At 38.8% G+C, this 19,889-nt stretch overlaps 1 protein-coding gene across 14 annotated transcripts in view; it reads right to left on the reverse strand.

Annotated features, from left to right (window-relative positions):
* Window positions 1-19,889, reverse strand: part of TNRC6B (trinucleotide repeat containing adaptor 6B) — a 150,590-nt gene that overhangs the window by 90,733 nt on the left and 39,968 nt on the right. For 3 of the 14 annotated variants that reach the window (XM_072868660.1, XM_072868714.1, XM_072868650.1), the window contains exon 4: window positions 16,308-16,375. The exons of 8 other annotated variants lie outside the window; for them this stretch is intronic. In XM_072868660.1, coding sequence (XP_072724761.1) covers window positions 16,308-16,375 — 68 coding nt within the window. Of the gene's footprint in view, window positions 1-285; window positions 492-16,307; window positions 16,376-19,889 lie in introns of those variants that run through there. 3 more of the 14 variants (XM_072868707.1, XM_072868678.1, XM_072868697.1) reach the window with 1 other exon arrangement.

The raw sequence follows: 19,889 nt of genomic DNA on the forward strand, positions 1-19,889 counted from the left end.
CACCAGCTTGGAAAATACAAACGATCTTCTGTAATTTGCCTGAGTGTTTTAAATTACAAATCTCTTCAAAATCCACGATACACTTCTATGGAGACCTCCTTCTAAAAAGCCCTAAAAATCCACTAAAAGTGCTTTACACGTAAAACCAGACAACATCTGAAGCAAGTATTTGTGCTAGAAAAAACACCTCTGCAAAACCACGGATGAAAACGGTCAGCTCAGGCTCTTAAAAAAATCTACTGATAGGTAAAAACAATAATAATAAAATATAAATGTACCACTAACCTCATAAAGTGCAGCAGTGCTTAAATCCAGCGAGTTGAGGCATACAAGGTAGAAATGGAAATGAAAAAAGATCCAAAAATGATTTTGTGTTTGTTTTGTTTTCTTTTTTTTTTTTTAATTTCAAATGTTCAGAAACCAGCAGAGACTCTGTCGGCCATTTTGGCTTAAACTCCCTCACTCACTCTCCCTCTCTCTCCCTCTCTCTCCCTCTTGCTCTCTCTAAAGGAAGCAGCTTTTTGTGACCTTCAAATAGAGGCAGGTCATGTGACTCCAGGCAAGCTGTCAATCACGAGACGGGGCCGGCCTACCTCCCGCCTTAAAGGGACAGCGCCCTGCCTGCACCGGGGGACAACTTCTCCCCGCCAAGCAACGCCGCCCTAACGCGCTCTCCACCCGCTTGGCTCTTCTCCGTTCATCATGCAAAGGCAATACACAGAAAGGGTAAAATCGGTGAGCCGTGAGAATATGGAGAGCAACTCAGCTGGAGCGTCTCTCTTTAAACCTAGCTAAAAATAAAGCAGCCAATTATGCTACTTCTACATTCAGGTTGCAGAACCAATAAACGGTGAATGATGAAATGTGTAAGTCCCACTAGCCACACGCACTCTTCTGCGGTGCACCGGGGGACACTTGACCCTAGCACTTCTCTCAAGAGGAAACCACATTTTAAGTACCCATCCTGATTCAAAGACAAGAGGAGGTTCATCTTCAGTCCAGAATGAATCCAGACTGTAACCGGACTGTCTACATGACATGCACACATAAACCCGAGATCCAAGTTCAGAGGCATGAACACCTGCAGGACAGCAGAAACTCGGTCTCTCCTACTGCCTTAACTGTTTTAAGTCTCAGGCTGCAACTCAGTCATGAGGCAGACAATAGTCCCTTCCCACAGTTTCCATAGATAAATGCTCCAACAGTTGGAAGAGAGAATCCCAGCATGTTGCAACACAAAAAAAATCTGCAGGATGTTTCCAGACATTACCTTGAATGTGCAGAAACAGTACAGAAGATAGTTCAGAAACAATATATGGTAACGCAAGTGTGATTCCGCTGTGAGGAGGCTTGCTTCCAAGTCAGCCCAACACAGGTAACAAATGCTTGAACCAACTGTGTAATGTCACCATGCCCGGTGAGATAACTGACAGCAACTCGGGAAGCTCATGGGAGCACCCTTGGGATTGAACACTTAAAATACACAAGTTTTTAATTCTGTACAGTTTTGCACTATAACTATGTAGAAAGTAAAAAAGACAACACCAGCAGTGAAAAAACACCACAGAACGAAACTGACTTGAAAAGTCATGGAGAGGCACTCCATAGGAATGGATTGAGGAGGGCAGAAGCTGCACATGTTATGAATGAGAGTAAAAATCATTAGTGTGTATTATCACACTACTTAAGTCATTGGCTAAACATTATGTTTCAAAAAAAACTCATCAGCAGGCTATGAACAGCGAATATGGCTCACGTTTTGACACGCTTTGCTCCTACTACCCTCACAGTAAGGTACAGAAACTCTCCAATGGGGATTCCCCCAGTGAGGGGATTTCTTCAACAGGACTACAGCCTGCACCCTAACCTCCCCTACCTCTATCTCTGCAGGCTCATGAAACTCTGGAAATAGCTCATTCGTGTTGCATTTACAGGTACTTAATGAAATAAAAGCAGTTAGATGCTAGCTATTCAGGTTGCTCTGTCTAAACCAGAGCAGAGAATCGGCCTGCTGGATGTAACAGCTTGAAGGCAGTGCTTTGCAGCAGAGCTAATCCAAACACAGCAATTTAAGAAATGTGGTGAAATCTCAGGGAACATCATCTTATTTGTGGCAAGACCTGAAGAGAACACCACAATTGCTCTGAATATCTAATGACAAAACCCAAACTAACTGCTAGGCATCTGATTTACACAGTTTCATAAAAGCAAATATATACACATATTTATGAAACAGCTATCCACTTTCTGAAAAATTACATTAAGTATTGCAGCTGCATGTTCTATACATGTTCACACTGAGTATGACAGTATGCACTAAGCTACAGATAATTTTACTCCCTCTCAAAAGCCAAATTGTTTTACTCAGACTTATAAATCCTCTTAACTTCAGTAGGGCTTGCCAGCTCTCCATTCTGAAGTCCTGGAAGCTTTTACTTCAAGGAGTTGATAATACTGCGATGGCTTTAAGCAACCAGCACTCACTTGAGTTGCTGTGTATCAAGTGTAAATCACTGCTATAAAATTTCACCTTGTCAATGTTCTATTGACAAAGCTTTTTTAATCACAAAATTTTTTTGGGGGGGACAAGCAAATATCAGTGAAAATATCTAGAAAGGCCAGTATGGGCAATTCTTAAATAACTGTAGCATGGATAAAACATCTTGGGTTATTTAGCATCCTGTTAAAAATGTATGGGCCTAGGTTTTACCTTGACTAGTTTGTCTTCTGTAAGAACCATGGACTCCCCTTGAAGGTGAAAATTACCCATGTTTTGTCTCCTTTAAAATGTTATTTGGAAGCAACTTCAAAATCCTTATTTTAATATAAAAATAAATTAAATAAATGCTTTAATTGAATTTTTTCAACTAAGCTAACAACTGACACATACCTCATTCTTTATCTATTCCTGTTGGCATATTGGATAAGATGGCTCACAAAAAGTTTTGGTTTGGGGTTTGTTGGGGTTTTTTTCCATTGATTTTTTTTTTGGTTGGTTTTTTTTGGGGGTTTTGTTGTTGGTTTTTGTTGGGGTGGTGGTGGGTTTTGGTTTTTTGTTTTGTTTTGGTTTTTGGTTTTTTTTTTTTTTCTGAAACACAGCATTTCCCCAACCAAAATTGTAGAAGCAGCAGCACAGTAGTTCAGAAAACAATGGAGTAGAGCATAAAAATACACAGCATATACAAAATCCGCACATCCCTTTTCAGAGGGCAATTGCATTTTAAAACCTAACCATTAAGCTTTCTGATGCTAACAGTGCTGTTAATAGCTAGTGTTAATAGGTTATATCCTTGTTATGTGCTACTAACTTATCTGATTACAAACACTTCATTTCTAAGCACCTTCCATCTGAGGATCATAAAGCACTTTAAGAACGTTAATGAAGCTTCACAGTGCTCCTATGAGGACAGTATCCAGCATGAGCAGACAGACACACACATTAAGAGAGATGCTTACAGTCACGGATTCTCTGCACTCGTATCTCATCTGAGACAGGAGAGGAGCTTTTTTTTTTTTTTATTCACATTAAGCTGCATTGTGGTTCTAGTAACAGCTCATCCTTTCTGATGACCTTTCGATAAGAATCAATAAATTAGGCTTCAACATTATGTACACAGGCATGCTCCAGTGTCCACCAGACGAACTGAGGTATCAAGGGTACCCTCTAGTTGTCATCTCAAAAAGGAGACCTGGTCTGTCTGATCTGTAGATCTTTACTCAATTTTAAAAGGACTCTAGTTCCTCCAGTCCTTATGCAAAACTCCCTGTCTCATGAGCTGGCATTTTGTTTGGGCTCAAAGTCCTATAGTCTGATGCCATATCTTACTTATTTTGAAGGCTGTGCCCTCGCCACCCTACAACACTGGACTCCACCCACTGGGCTTTCTACATTGCCCATACACATGTGGCAATAAATTTAAGACTTATTTTTCCCCCTAGAAAGTTCCTGGAACCATGAAAGTGAAAAAGTCAATTCAGCTCCTCCTGACACAATTCCTCAGCAGAAACCTCAAATATTAAACAAGTGTCTCATAGCATGAATGCCTTCTCACCAACTGTCCTTTCTCCTGCTGGTGAAGAATTTGCTTCCTGAAGTATCAGAGGCAAAAAGGCAGACTTTTTTGCCAAAGTGAACTGAAGCCTACATGCCCTCTATCCTATTGCAGCTCACCAGTTAGATTTCCCTAGACCTCCCTTCCCCAACCCCAGAAAGGGGGTGCAGTACCAAATACAAGATAATTGGAGGCCAATTCCTCCCCAGCTCCCCAACCAGTCACCAGGGGACCAACTGACCTGGTTTACAATCCTAGCAAGCACACATCTGCAAGTTAACAGGGATCAGAAAGGTCCCTTTGTCTTTCCTGAGATGAAGTTAAAAGCATGACTCTTAGGGTAGGGACATGTATGTGAGGACTAGGTTACATAGTTGCACAATTTCTAACAATAAAAAGCAAGCAGAGAACCCCTTAAATTAAGGAACAGAATTAAGACTCTTAACTATTCCTTGTGTGCTCTAACAACTGATCTATTTCAAGAGAACAATTAAAAACATTAAAGTTAAAACTAGGAGTTCAAAGCATCTTGCTTCCTAGGCTTGGTAACAACTAGGAACTTGACACAGGCATCTCAGTCCTGGATAAGGGATAGTTCAGATCACTTTTAAATTATTTTCTCTGAACAGACAGAGATGCTGAATGCCCAACACTTCTGAAAAGTGAAGATGATAGCTAAATCTGGCTGTATCAACATACTATTTTTTTTAAAGTCTTCACAGCAATTGCACATAAGCCATTGTGCAAGAAAGATGACCTCTCCTTCTGCAGGAGTGCAAAACTTCAAAATGTTCAAGCATTCTTCAAGGACAAAATACTACTTCCTAAGGAAAACTAGGGCTTTGTTTTGCACACACACCCCCCCTCCTTCACATTTAGTGAGTAGTGAGACATTTTATGCTGCAGAATTGTGAAAACAGAGCTGGCAGGGGTTTTTAACTATAATAACCAAAAGTATAATGTAAATTCTTTCTTCAGAGAGAAATACCATGACGAAAAGAGTCTGACAAAGGAAAAGCTTGCTCAGTTTCTGAAAAGGTTACAACAGCTTTTGCATCCCTTACACAAAGGCACTTATCAACACATTTTAGGAATGGAGCATACCATCATCATTATTCAAAACTTATATTGCAACAGTGCTTTGGAGCCATACTAAAGCTCAGATCTCATTCACACCTTGCCAGGGACAAAAGAGAGAATACAAGGCCTGGAAACGTCACAGCATATGAAGTTTAAGAACTATACATGACTTCAAGGCCAAGCCAAAGGTCTGACCCTATACGTTAATGAAGTGCTCACAGAAAGATAACGAGTCAGAAGGAAAACTTCATTCACCAAACTTTGCAAACACCCACTTTTCCACCTAATTTTTCCTCAATCTGCCACAATACTTTCCCTAGCTGTTCAGCCTATAAATAATCCATCACCATGCCTCCACTTCTTCAATCTCCTCAAATGCCCTTTCCAAACCAGAGAAAGATGAAGCTTTCTAGCTGCCTTTTAACAAAGTTGTTCCACGAACAATGGAACTGAAAGCTCATTTCCTACGAATCTCTGTCACACACCACCGAACCTCTACTTTACCGCACTAATCCCAGCTTCCTGCACAGCCAGTTCTCCTTTGATGCCAAGGCTCTACCAGTATGTTGAGCCCTATGCAGATCTCTTCCCATAACTTTTTTTACCTTTCAGTACCTCAGCAAAAAATAGCATATGCTGCAGCTAATCCCAAACCATACATGATGATTATCTGTTAACAGACATAACTAGAACAAGCAATATTTTTTGTCCTGAAGCCCTTATTTTAGTGGGGAAATTAATTTTGGTCTCTCCTCCAGGCGGTTACTGAAGGCTAACATATTGGTAATTACAACCATATTATAATTTCTTAGTCCTCTGCCTCACTTGACCAAAACTGGACAAGAGACTCCAGACTTACTCAGGAAAGATACAGACATGGAAAGCAATTGCATGAGACTTACCTGCTCTAGGAACTGACAGAATTGACCCCAAACATCTTCGTCCATTCAATCAAGTTCCCCTCAATGTTGAATGAGTTTTTATACCTATATCCTTGGAAATTAAACAAGTACTTTCCAGTAATGTAACATGCAAGGGAACTTGTGCAAATTAGTATTCTTAGAATTTGATAAACCTGCTCCTTACTATCATCTCAGAAGCTTCTTGACTTTGGAGACTATAGTCCTATCGTAACAGGTCTCCCCCTTTGGTTTCTAAAATCCTATAAACTGCCAAAATATCAATGAAATAGGAAAAGTTTAACCGTTTTATGCAATTCTATCTAGGCCAGTGAAAAGATAATACTTCTTTCAAACAAATAGATGTTCAGGGAAACGGGATAGGGTATCACTCCACCCATATATACAGCAAGCGGTTGTTTTCTAATTGTTATTTACGGCATGTGAATTACCATGCCAGTTAGATGATTGATTCAACTGACCTTCCATAGCTGTTACTACGCATTTCAAAAGGAGTAACCACCTCATTGGTTAAATCCTTCCTTCCCCCTGTTTAAGCCTTGAAGCTTTAAACATTTTAAAACAAATAGCAGCAAGCATTTTCATCTGACCAGGCTGGAATATTTAATGAAAAACTTATCTTTCATGTCTATAAACACTTTACCACAACAGGACCCCTTCTTTATATGGAGCCTTTAGACATGCTTCTACTGAAATTCAGTATACTCTACTCACTTTGGTTTAGTCTGCTCATACAAAGCAGATTTCTTACAAGCACTTATGCGAGGTCTCACAAAAGACCAGGAAGATTTTTGGACTGAAAAAGTTAGTCTTATTCTAGTCCTATCTTCTCCCCACCCCACCCACCCCCTGCAAAAGGAAGCTATACTGCACTTGGACTTTTCTTTTTCCCTTTTTTTTTTTTTAAATTTATTTATGGTGAGATAGACCAGTACCTCTCTACAAGTTGTTCTAACTTGCCTTTAGTTTTAGTATGGGGAGTTCAATCACTGGCCCGGAAATCTCTGAGCAAAGGAATTTCTGGCATCTTGGCTGGAGCTGGCACCAACCCATTTTCCTTTGTTCTCATTAAAGGAACCATAATATGCAAAGTTTAAAAAAAAAACTAACACCAAAGTAAAAGCAGAATACAAAAGGAATGCATATTCAGTGGATTACTGTAAGAGAAGATTTCCCTAATTCGACTCATTTTTCTAATAAAAGCACTATTTATTGCTGCAAAAATCTGTAAACTGATCTTTCCAAGTGACTTGAACATCTTCCCTGAGTAATTTGCCTTCATGTACAGCCCTTCAGTTTGAAATGTCAGGAAAGGAACAGCTAGCTATCCATGCAGAAAACTCTACAAGCTGTAGCTGTCACAAATATTCAAATACATGCACTAATCTAAAAACAGCATGACCCCCAAATATGACCAACTTCAATGAAGGGCAAAGAGTTCAGCAAATTCCATCTATCTAGGTAGGGGTAAAAGAAATCATACCAGCTCTCCAGATCACAGCATGCCAGAGGAGCAATGCAGCTGAAGAGCTCCAAAATATCTCTGTAAACAAGTTTTTAATTCATACCATGTTGACCACAGAGCACAGTATTTTTAGTCATACAAAGTCAGTCATATCTTCTACATGGAATAAACAGCTTGCTTTTTTTCCTTCCCTCTCCTTAACTAACAATGGTCACTCCCTGAAGGGCTCTGCAACTTAGAACCAGGTTCTTGGACTTTAAGACCATTTACCTTTTTTTATCCTCTAACCTCTGGTATCTCTAAGCCATAGTGGATAGTCACGAAAATTTCTATTTTCTGGACACAGGAAACAACAAGAGAGCACAAACTCTAATACAACATACAACCATTAGACTTCTTTACCCTTCCCTTCTTCATCTCCCTGAAAGGAAGATTCAACCATTCATCTAGGTGTACACACAAAAACTACCAAAGACTTGATGAGTGTATTTATTCTTTGGAGAGAACGAAGCAGGGAAAGAAGCACCAAGCAACTTAAATTCCATGCAAAAGGGAAAAAAACCAACTGTTAGGACTCTGATTCATACACATTTATGATGCGACTGACCTGTGCTAACAGTCCAAAAAGCAAATCTTTAGCAAATCAAAATGTGTGGCGCTAACTTGATGTAGATACCACAGAAATTTGTCTAAATTAATATATTTTTACATTAAGAATATAGAAAAATACTAATTTAAACAGGGCTCAAAATTATTAACAGCCCTTAAATTATTTTGCTTGCTGTTCTTTAAGTCTGTTATCTCACTCCCATATAAGATGTCATCCAACAATTGCCATCTAAAAAGCAATGAAATGCTGAAAAGAGAGCAATGTCCAGCCATCCATATAAATGATACATCAGAGGACAGTTACCTCAGGCAGCTCCTGAGGAAGTGGCAACTTGGGAGAGGGAACAGCTACTAATCAACCAGACCTAAAAAAAGACTTCTTGGACAATGAACTTAGGATGTCAATAGAGTGTCCAGTAGATAGTTTGCTTCCTGGGAAGGGACTAGAGGACAGGGGGTGGAGGGGGTGGCGGTGTCTGAAGTAAAGAGGCTCTAGGATTTTAGGAATTTCATCAGTATGCAAATGCTCTCCCCTTCAAAGTACAGTAAGCTCTTTAAGACAAGCGGTAAATCAGAATACCTTCCTTTTCACTAGCAATCAGAACTACTGCTAACTGTAGAAACTAGAGAAACCAATGGTGTCAAGGATAATATCTGACACTATCTACTCTGGGTATTTTGCAATATCATATTTATAAATCAAGCAAGCTGGAAATGGAAAATATACTTTTCTCTTGTTTTGGAAAGACAAATGTAAAGAAGTCTCTTGATCAGATGAAACTGCAAGTTCAGAAGCAGGCTTTGTGCACTTCCTACGCAGGACAAATACAGATTTTGGGCAGGGGGGTGGGATGGACCCAAACAAACTAGCCTGTTCTTACCACAAGACATCTGGAAGAAAGCACTATAAAATCCTAGGGAAAAGAAGTGCCCAAACTGTTCACACTTAGAATGTACGCTGTCCACAAATCTTTTCCTCTCTCAGTATTCAGCAGCAGTGTAGGTTAAATAGATAGTATGTGGGAACTTAACTTCCAAAGTTGACTTTTTTCTGTGTGATCTCCCATAGTTTTTTTTTTTCCCCCTCAACAGTCATCTGGCTTCTGTTTTCCCACATATTGAGAAAATACTTGCAAAATAACAGTATACTAATGGTGTAGGTTAGCTGAAGTGCATGGAAAGCCTGTATCTGTTCATGACAAAATAAAACATACAGTGCTATATGCTTTGCTACCTCCTAATTTATGGTTTGAAAGAAAAAAAAAAAATCACTTAGGAGGTGAAATGGGGGATCTTAAAAACCATGAAATGACAAATGAAAATATTTTCAAGACTAACTTGCAGAAGTGAACACCCAATTTTAAATTATTTTTGCTTAGAATACTCAGACTAGAGTTTTCCTGTGAGTAATACCTCTAGTTTTAAGTACAACAATTTCAAAAGAAATTTAAGTATAACATTAAACTGGTAAAATATGGAAGAAAATTGATGGAACTTTTGGCATTTTAAAGTGCTTAAGTTTTAAGTATAAATTCTGCATATTTGTTACATTGTTCAGAAGTACTGTACTGTAAAGGGTGCAAGCCAGCTTTTGCAACATTATTGACTTGCCAGTCTTATGGCTAAAACACAGCTGCCTCTGCAGATACAGAATTCACTGCTGTCTCATTCGTTTCTACCCACTCAATTGCACAACAAAGGGCAATTTTTTTCTCTATGCCTCAGGGCCCCCTTATATACACAGGTAGAGTTGCCTTCAAATGCAAACTTGTCCTGCCACTCACTCCACTGCAGGGAGTAAAAAGACTTCTACAATATGAAGGTGATGAAAATATTCCTTAAACCTTAGTTGGACCAGTTTTCATCTTAAATTTTAGTCTAATGGTCTCGCACCCTCAAATATCCTTTCAAATCTCCAAGGACAAAAAAGAAAAACAATTTTCAAAGTTAGAACTCTCCTACTCCGATGGCAACACCAGAGCTAGTCTGAATTACTACTGGGACAGAAGCATATTCTGACACACTAACGGAACTGCAATACTCTGTGACAAAAGTGTCTTGTATGGCCACTACAGACATAGCACATGTCTCTGTGGTGGCTTGTCAGGATGTTGGACAGAGGACTTCAGTGTTTGGGGACATTCCTCTAATGGGCTACTTATTCTACACACACACACAGAGAACAATCAGCAACAAAAAAAATCAGCTATGCCTTTACTTTTGGACATAATTGTGAATGTTTTCAAGGAAAGACATAACTTGCCATGAATTTAAACAGAATTTGGGGTGATAGATTTGGGGTACCTACATTTGGGTGAGTTGATAATCTGAATTAGGATTTGGAGGCTACTTTGAAAATCCCAGCATGAATCTTCTGGGAAAAAAAAACCAAACCAAACAAAAAACCCCCAAACATCTGCTTGGTTGGTACCATCAGTAAATTTAAAAAGTGCAGTGGTACTCAAGACAAATCTCAATACCTTCTGTAATATGGAATGTCCTTAAAACATCAAACCAACCCCCTGTTATGCAAGCATTTAGCTAACTGTTTACTTTAAATTTGGTAAGAATAGTGTTTTGTGCTACAGGGACAGAAGCTATGGCTAGGGTCCATCATGGGATTTTAACATTAAAGAAACCCTTCAAAAGAAGACTGTAGTACTTCATAACAATGTCTGGCATTCTCACGAACCAAAGCAGACATCTTCAGGATATACCACTGCAGCCTTTTTATAGTTTTCAGCAACACTATGACAGAGTAAGTTTGGTCATTTTATGCCACTGTGGCAGTGATATTCACATGTGCACTCCATATTGGCAGGCTGCTGAAAATGAAGGAAGACTGGCCTATTAACTGTCTGCTTAATTTGAAGTACAAGGAAAGGCTGATAGAGCTTGTTTCACCTAATTTTAAAATGACAAAACTAAACGGGGGGGGGGGCGGCGCATGTGAGGAATAATTCTGCTGTGTAAGCAAACATAGGAATAAGTTTTAATGAAGACTGAGCCAGACTTTCAGACATGCACACTGAAAGATGAAAGGCAATGGACATAAATTGCAACAAGACAAATTCTTACTGAATATTAGGAAATTTTCTTCACCGTGAGGGTGATCAACATTGCAACAGATTGCCCAGAAAGGCTCTAGAATAATCCTGAGAAGCCTGATACAACTCAGAAGTTAGATCTAACTTTCAAATCTGGCCCTCATTTGATCATGGGATTGGATGACATGACTTTTGGAGGTCCTTTCGAACTGAAATTAGTTTATTAATCTATGATTCCTGTTTCCAGCTTAGATCATTGTAGTTACTGCTTTCTTTTACTTGTAGTGTCAAACAAATCCAGGAAGACATTAAATATTCCTGTTGAAATGTCAAAGACTAATGTAAAAGAACATTACCAAATTTAAAACACTTTTGTGATCCTCACTGGTTGCAATCTCTTCCTGGCATTGCTGCAATTTTGGAGGGTCTCATTAAAGACTCTTGCCTCAGAATCGATACATTAAACTATCAAGCCAGGGAAAAGGCTATCCAGCAGGTCTAACCAATTACATTTTGTAAATTACGGAAATGATCCCGTTTTGCTATCTCTCTTACAATATGAATCATTTCCAGATATACAAATTGCCAAGATAGTGGAAGACTTTTCTCTCCCATTACTACAAAACAGCAGGTGGGGAATAGCTAGCTGAGTTACTTCAGACAGCAGTAATAGCTTGGCTTACCTTGCTAGTAAACATGAGTATGAACTTGAGTCACTTTTTCTCCGAATAGCTGCTGTCAACAGACCTCTCCATGTGTTAGTCAGGAACAATAAAACATTTACATTTTTTCTTATAAAAAGGAGTAGTTTTTCATTACATGATCCCTTTCATTAATAGATCAAGGTGCATAAGTTTCTGGTGGTGACAGCAGGGGATAATTTATTAGCACAGACAGAGTTGCTAATTAATACTGCTAGAACTAGGAGCACAACCTCAATTTAAGGACTTGAGTAGAATTTTTTTTCCTACCCCAAAAAAAGGTACAAAGAGAAGCTCCTCTCTGCTTATCAACAGACATTTGACTGTTTTGGAAAGATGTTTCTGGATCAAAGCTGCCTGTTAATCTTTGCTCTAGCATTGAAAAAGTAAAAGCCCTATTACAACTGGTAAGGCAACAAGAAGCTACTGTCATGTAAAATGCAAGTATTTTGGGGGGAGATAATATTTTCTCCTTAAGCATGGCAATTCAGGTCAACCTCTTCATAATGGATGAAAATATGAGAGAACGCCTGTAACAAAATGTCCACCTGCAATTAAACATAATGGTACTGATCTTTCTCCAAACTCTTCCTTTGGGAGGGAGGGAAAGGGGTTTCTTACCAAACATATTAGCCACATAACAAAATAACATGGCCAAGTGTAACAAACAGTTATATCACATACCAGAGAGCTGAGAGGAGGGAGGAATTTACAGAGTACTTAAAAACTGGGAAGTAACAATTTCTCAAGGGGTCCATTGGTCCTCTGCTGGAGTAGAAGCATGGTCCAAGACAGCCATTATCAGCTCCAGTAGTCCAGGCAGGCTCGCGTCTTTCGAAGTGTAGGTTTTAGAGTAAGTGGCAGCCCTCACTGCTGCACAATCATGACAGTTGCGTGACAAAGGCACTGTGCATAAACTGCAAATCTTTCACAGGACTTGAGACAAGTATGCCCATTCCATATTTCACTCATACTAAGGAGTTTGAATGGGTAACTTTTCTTCATAATTAGCTTCAATTGAAATCAATTATATTCATGTTGTAAATGATCAGTTGAAGATTTCTAAAGACCTTGTATACAGTCTAACAGGATAATTCCTCCCCACAAAGCTGACAGATACCAGCAGACAGCAGTTCTCAGGTATCATCTACAGTTCAATGAAAAAAATCTTAAAATGCTGCAACTTTAGTACAGTAAGTCCGCCTGAAAGAACTGTTCAGTAGAGCAAAAGAAAGGTTTGCGAGACTGAAGCAGGTTTTTTTTGTTTGTTTGTGGGGGGTTTTTTTGTTTGTTTGGTTTTTTTAATACTAGAAGGTACTCTTGCGATGCCAAGTTTTTATCCCTGATTCAAACTGAGTTGAAATAGTCTGTTGCATTTCAGAAATAAAGTGCCAGAAGTCATCCACGGATGCTGGCTCCTTATAATCCATTATGAAGCTGTACTTTAGCAAAGGAAATTTCACATGGAACCGGGGCTAGGTAAGAACTACTGCTTCCGTTGAAAGTCTCTCAGAAATATCTTTTTACTTCTGTTCTTTCATTGTCCACTTAAACTTTGAGTCCATTGGAATGCAGTTAAATATTAAGAAATTGCTGGGCTTGCCTAGGAGGTTAATGCTTGCAGACTGCTCCAGCACTCTGGAGCAAGTTAGCTCCCTTGCAGGTCAGTTGCTAAAACCGTTATCTTCTGAATACTTACTTCCTCAACAATCTCAGTATAGAGTTACCCAAATCAGACTGCCTTGAAAGGCAATGAAATTAATATGGCCAACTTTTCAGGAAAGCAAATTAGAAGCACTCAAAAAAAAATCCCATCTGCATAGCTGTAGAGGCAGTAAAGTCTAAGAAGTCTGATGAACAGCTGGAAAGGGAAGGAAGCATCTTCAGCTAGGGCAGCTATTTCTGTAGTGAACATCTGACTCTACATTCAAACTTATGATCTACTTTTCACTAACAAGTTCCAATTTTATTTCAAACCAACTAGGAGGACAACAGCAAACACAGATACACAGAATCACAGAATCATTGCAGATGGAAGGGATCTCCAAGATCATCAACCCCACCCCTTTACTCAAAGCATGGTTAACTACAGCAGACTGCTCGGGGTTATGTCCACCTGGGTTTTGAATATCTTAAAGGATGAAGAAGGCACAACCTCTCTGGGAAACCTGTTCCAAAGGTCTGACCACATTTCACAGTAAAAAAAAAAGTAATACTTTTTCCCCCCTTATGTTTGAGTAGAGTTTCCTGTATTTCAGTTTATGCCCACTGCCTCTTGCCTCTTCACCAGGCACTACTGTGAAGAGTTTGGCTCAGTCTTCCTTAGTCCCCTCATCAGGTATCTATACACATGGATAAAATCCTCCCCCAAGTCTTCTCATCTCAACAGCTCTCAGCTTCTCCTCCTCCTATGTCAGATGGTCCAGTCCCTCTCTGTGACCCTTCACTAGACCCATTCCAGGATATCCAATTAATCCCTAATGCAAGTAAGTAATAATACAAAGGGGCAATTTCAGATTTTTTTCCTTTTCTTTTGAGATCTACAGCAAAAGATTTAAAATCAATGCAGTTTTTTGGAGTCACTTAAGAATACAAATTACTGATCCTTTGTGTGTTTATCATTTGTTTCTCTCAGATGCCAGATTAATATAATTTACAGCAAAAGGTAAGCTCTACCAAGGCAGACAATTTTGTCTGTAGTGGAAAATTTGAGATTGTGGGTGGAAAAAGATTCAAGTGATTGATTTAAATTTAAGAGCAATACCCACAATAGATTTTTTGCTGGCATTATGTTACAGTTGCACAAAACAAGTATCTTTATCTCTTAGTCACATTATTAAAATTGCACCTTTATACTTTTATCAAAATATTAACAACATTATTAGGAATGATACTCCTTAGGGCAGGATCTGTATGACAAGATCCTAGATGCCACCTGAACACAAATTTATTAGTTAAAAAAATTAAAATCCTGCCTATCACTAATCTCATATTCTTTTTCTAATAACCACAGTTTGAGAAGACAGAGAGAATGTTGTAAGGCACTTGAAAAGCTCTAATTAGAAATCAGGTCAACTGTAAAGTAATTCTAGCTTCCACCTGCACCTAAAATAAGATGGCAAACACAAGGCTATGATAAATCCAATACAACATCCCTTGTATTATTCACTACAATAATGTGTTTCATTGTACTACTAGATATCTAAAGAAACAATTCAGAAGAGCAGAAATCTAACTCCTACTTTTTATTTCTGCACTGATTTTTCTTCTGGAACTTTCTGAAAGTTTCTACTTCACCAAGCTTTGTGTCTCTTGGTACCACAGTAAGTTGGGCAGTCTGAATAGAAAGAAATAGCAGCAATTACTTTGAGAAGTTTGGCGCACTTCCACCATGGAAAGAATGTGCATGTTCAGCACTACAACTTCCCTGAACCCTTGGCTACCTCCGAAACGGTTTCTCACTGTCGCAGAGGCAGTGGACTTACAGTTGCTAGCTTATCTAGAAGGCAAGGAAGACCTTCACCCCAAGTCAAATCCCAGCCTTTCTGCAACAAGTGTACTGCTGATCAATGAGAACTTCCTCCTTCTCATGAGGAAACATCCAATTAGGCATAGGGGAAAAAAAAAAAAAAAAAGTTCTGTGCTGTGGACTTCCCAAAGACCATCTTCTTGCTTGCTCCAAAAGGCAGGTCAGGAAAAAAAATTAATTATGATATCAAAATTTAATTACAATTGTATTAACTAAAGAAAAGAATATGGAAGACAACCATCACTGCAATACTTCTAGGACAATACTCTGTTCTTACCATCTGAACAAAAACCCAGGGAAAAACCCCAACTATTACTGGATATCAGTTTGAAGTCATATGAAAAAGCCATTTTTATGTGCCTTTTGCTAACGGAAATCTGTCATTTTCTCCTCTGATCAAGCATCTTTCCCTAAAGCACTGTGTACCAGCATCTTAAATTGTTCATCCTTGAAAGAACATTTTGTTTACAATTTCTGTTCCTTTATTAAAACACATTCTAAATAAGTAAGGCTTGTATTTCAGAGAGGACCAATCTACCACATGCACACCAAAAGGAAGGCCCTGGTTCTATCACATTTCACATTATTTCAGTGAAGAGCTGTATAAAAACTTCACATACAAACTCACTACCTCAGTGCCAAGCTTACAGAATGATTATCTCTTTTACAACAACTTCTGATTTACCTTCTGAAATTGTAACGCATATTTCTATGCTTTTAAATTTAAGGCAAGTCAACATCCTGCTGTTTCTTTTTCAGCCACCATCCACTATTATATATGGATATTTAAGGAACCAAAAGGGCGAGCACCAAACAACCAACCAATGCTCCCAGCACATTTAAACAGGAGTGCTTCACACCATTTACTATGGTAAGGCCCTTTTTAAATAAACATGTGACTCACTGTTTGTTTTCTTCACCAGGAGGTGGAGTCTTGCCATGCCCCTCCATTACAAAATCCTCATGTTCCATCTGCAAAGGCAAGCATTGCAGGTCAGAAATTGGTGGAGCAAAACGCACATCACCTAAAGTGGCCCTTTTCCATACACAACAACTTAAAGACAGCCACTTTATCACAGTGGCTGGTCCGGAAGAGACCATGTAGTTTCTTAGCAACATATGTACATCTCCAACCCCATTGCTATGGTATCATTTTATAGCACTATTTTCAGAAAATCTTAGAAGGGAAAAAGAATGTTTTAATGGCTATAGCAGAAGACTATCAGTCAGGGTATCTAGGTTCTAAGTTTTGCTCTGTTACAGACTTCCTTTGTCATTCTGAGTAAGTATGGCTTCTACCACTTCTGCCTTACATATAAAGCAGGAATTAAAAAACAAGTTACATCTATCAACATCTCTGGAGAAAAATCATAATTTTCAAAGAAACTTATTAACCACCAACAGAAACTGCTGTGAAAGCAGAGTACTTCTTGTTGAAAAATAACTTTTATATGAAAAAGAGACTTTCACTGCACATGCATAGCTTAGCAGGGTAAGAAAGAGGCCTAAGGGAACCTCAAATAGATGCTGTTCCAATGACAACATAAGGTAGGCATTTCCTTTGGCTCACATGTTAAAAGATTCCAAGGGCACTAAGGAAGTTTTCTGTTTAATTGTTTGCTTTTAAAATACAGTTTTAGCATACATTTTCACTAATTTATTTCTCCAGAAAGAATTACATTATATTTAATCATTAATTAATTACGCACTCTTCATTTAATTACTTCATTTGGCCAGAATTTCTTGCACAGGTAGCAAAATATTCTTCTCTTTATACAAAAATTTAACACATGCACTTAGTATTTTATATAAACATCCAAATATACAGTTAGCAATGCTCTACTTCATGTGAAGCCAGCAAACATGCCACACCACAATACTCAATAAGCCATACAACAAAGCAACTAAATCATAATCACACACAAATCTACGATCCACTACATTAAACTGGAAAGAGGAGAGAAGCACTACTCAGTCAGTAAAGATAACATGGTTTAGTCAGTCTTTGAAGGAGCAAAAAACCCAATACCAAAACAAAACAAAATCCAGCAACCACTCTCCCTTGTGCCCCTACCCTCCCCCCCAAAGGAGTCAAGTTTACTCATTTGTACCTTGATCCTCTTAACAGGTCAAAAATACTGACAAAAACCATTATCTGCATATTGACATCTAACAAGGATAACAGAAATTACCTTATTTGCCTGCACAGACACAGCCCTAAGCAAAACCACAAATGAACTGAGAAACTGATGAACTATAAGGTGGTAATGACATCCAGAAGACAGATAGTCAAATACATGTAAGGTAATTTCACATTTGTAAGTCACATTTGTAAACATGTACCCATGTGACCCACAGTCAAAACAGCATTATCATTTAAAAGCAATGTTTGAAAGCAAGAAAATTTTGCATTGCAGTTTTGTAAATAACTCGCACTTTTATCCATGTATTCCCGCCATATCAGACACACTGAAACCTATTTGTACCTCAGTCCGTATATGGCACTCAAGAGCTCTAACATTTGGACTCAAAACTGTCTAGCTGAAGAGAAAGGCATTCATTCCACTAATTCTGTTGTTGCAGATGTTAAAACATAAGTGTGACAACTGGTAAAATAGCTACAGATTTGTGGCCACATAGCAGAACAGCATGGTTCTATGAGTGAGGGTAAATGTTTAAGAGTTGCTCTTACACAACCTGAAATCAGGAGGTATTTTAGCCTGTCGCTGGTATGAGACAAGTACAATTCATATGAATGGTAAGCAAGGGAACAGTTTGTGGCCAGCACCAGGAAGAAGGATGAAATACAGCCTTTGGGAGTAAAGCAGCACTACATACTGCATATATAGTGCTAGACTAACAAGATTCCCATATAAAATAGAAATCCAATTTAATGAAGCTGTAGAAAAGGAGAGATCATAAAAACTGATGTATAAAATGGCAATGATTTTAAAGCCAACAAAAACTTAGAAAGGAACAGGAAATTATTTTATTACATCATAAACAAGAAATTTGAATGAGAACTGGAACATCTGATAGACCACCACCAGGACAAGGCAATTGCTGAAGTGCTACCAATAAAACTGTTGCTTTAATATGAATTTTATATGAAGAATGCTAGTGACACAGCTGTTCCAGACACATTATCATCTAGCTTGCATATCTATCAAAATTACCATTTCAAAGAGAAGTGGGCAAATAATTAAGAACAACAAATCGCCTGAGCTAGAAACAACAAGATTGTAGATCCAGGCAAAATCTGTTTTAAAGCAGGTAGAAAACCCCATTTACTTTAAGAAACGTTAATCAGCTTGCTCTACTTCAGACAGTAAGCAGAAGTATCTTAAATTACTAAAATCTGCATTATAAAAAAATGAAGAAGATATGGTACGATTATGTCAGCATTGAAAAAAAGAAAGGCAATGACAAAGTTCCTCACGAGAAGTTCACCAAGAAAATTAGTCACAGAGTTATAAAGTACTCATGAACACAGAAACTGTTCCAATACATGAAATAAAATATTTATTGGTAGGTTTTCACTGATAAAACAGCTAACAATAAAATGCATCAAGGCACTAAAAGAGGACATAGGAACTTCAAGAAATTGGGTATTTGTGAACTAGAAAAAAAAAAATCTCTTTAGAATGGATGAACAACTAGACTGGTAGGAAACAGTTGGCTGGTCAGGCTCAGGGGATAATGGTTACTGCATTGTATGCTACCTGAAGGCTGGTATCAAGTGGGGTGTTGCAGGGGTCTACCCTAAGACAAGTCCATTAAACAACTTTACCAATGACTTGAAGGGCCGGTAGGGTGTACCCGGATCAGAATTTTAAGATAATACTTAACTGGGGTGAAGAGCTTCAGTCAACAAGTCCAAGGGCAGGGCTACCATTCAGATGGACCTAGACAGGCTGGAGGAATGGACCCTACAGGAACTCTATGAATTCAGACGAGGCAAACACGAAGCCCCACACCTGAGAGGTCCTGGCAACAATACAGGCTGAAGACTGACTGGGGAGCAGTTCTGTGGAAAAAGTCTTGGCAGATAGCAAGCTGATCATGAGCCAGCAGTGTGCCCTGGCAGGAAAGGTCAACAATATCCCAGGCTTTATTAAGAACAACCTTGCCAGTAGATGAGGGAACTAATTATTGCCTTTACTCAGTGCTTATTATTCCAGATATGGTCTAACGCACCTTGTTTTGGGCTCCCCAGTACAAGAAATACATCCACAAAGTGGATGTAGTAGGCCACCAAGATGCTCAGAGAGCCAGAGCACTTGCCCTGTGAGGAAAGGCTGAGGGAGAAGAGACAGCTTTGGGGAGACCTAACTGCAGCCTGTCTCTATCTACAAGGAGGTCAGCAAGGAGTCAGGATCACCACAGTGGTGCACTGTGACAGGACAAGAAAAAATGAGCATAAGTTGAAACAAGAGAAGTCCAGACTGGATAGAAGATGACTCATTTTCACCATGAGGACAGTCAA

The sequence above is a fragment of the Ciconia boyciana genome, chromosome 1, assembly GCF_034638445.1.
Source record: "Ciconia boyciana chromosome 1, ASM3463844v1, whole genome shotgun sequence".
NCBI lineage: Eukaryota > Metazoa > Chordata > Aves > Ciconiiformes > Ciconiidae > Ciconia > Ciconia boyciana.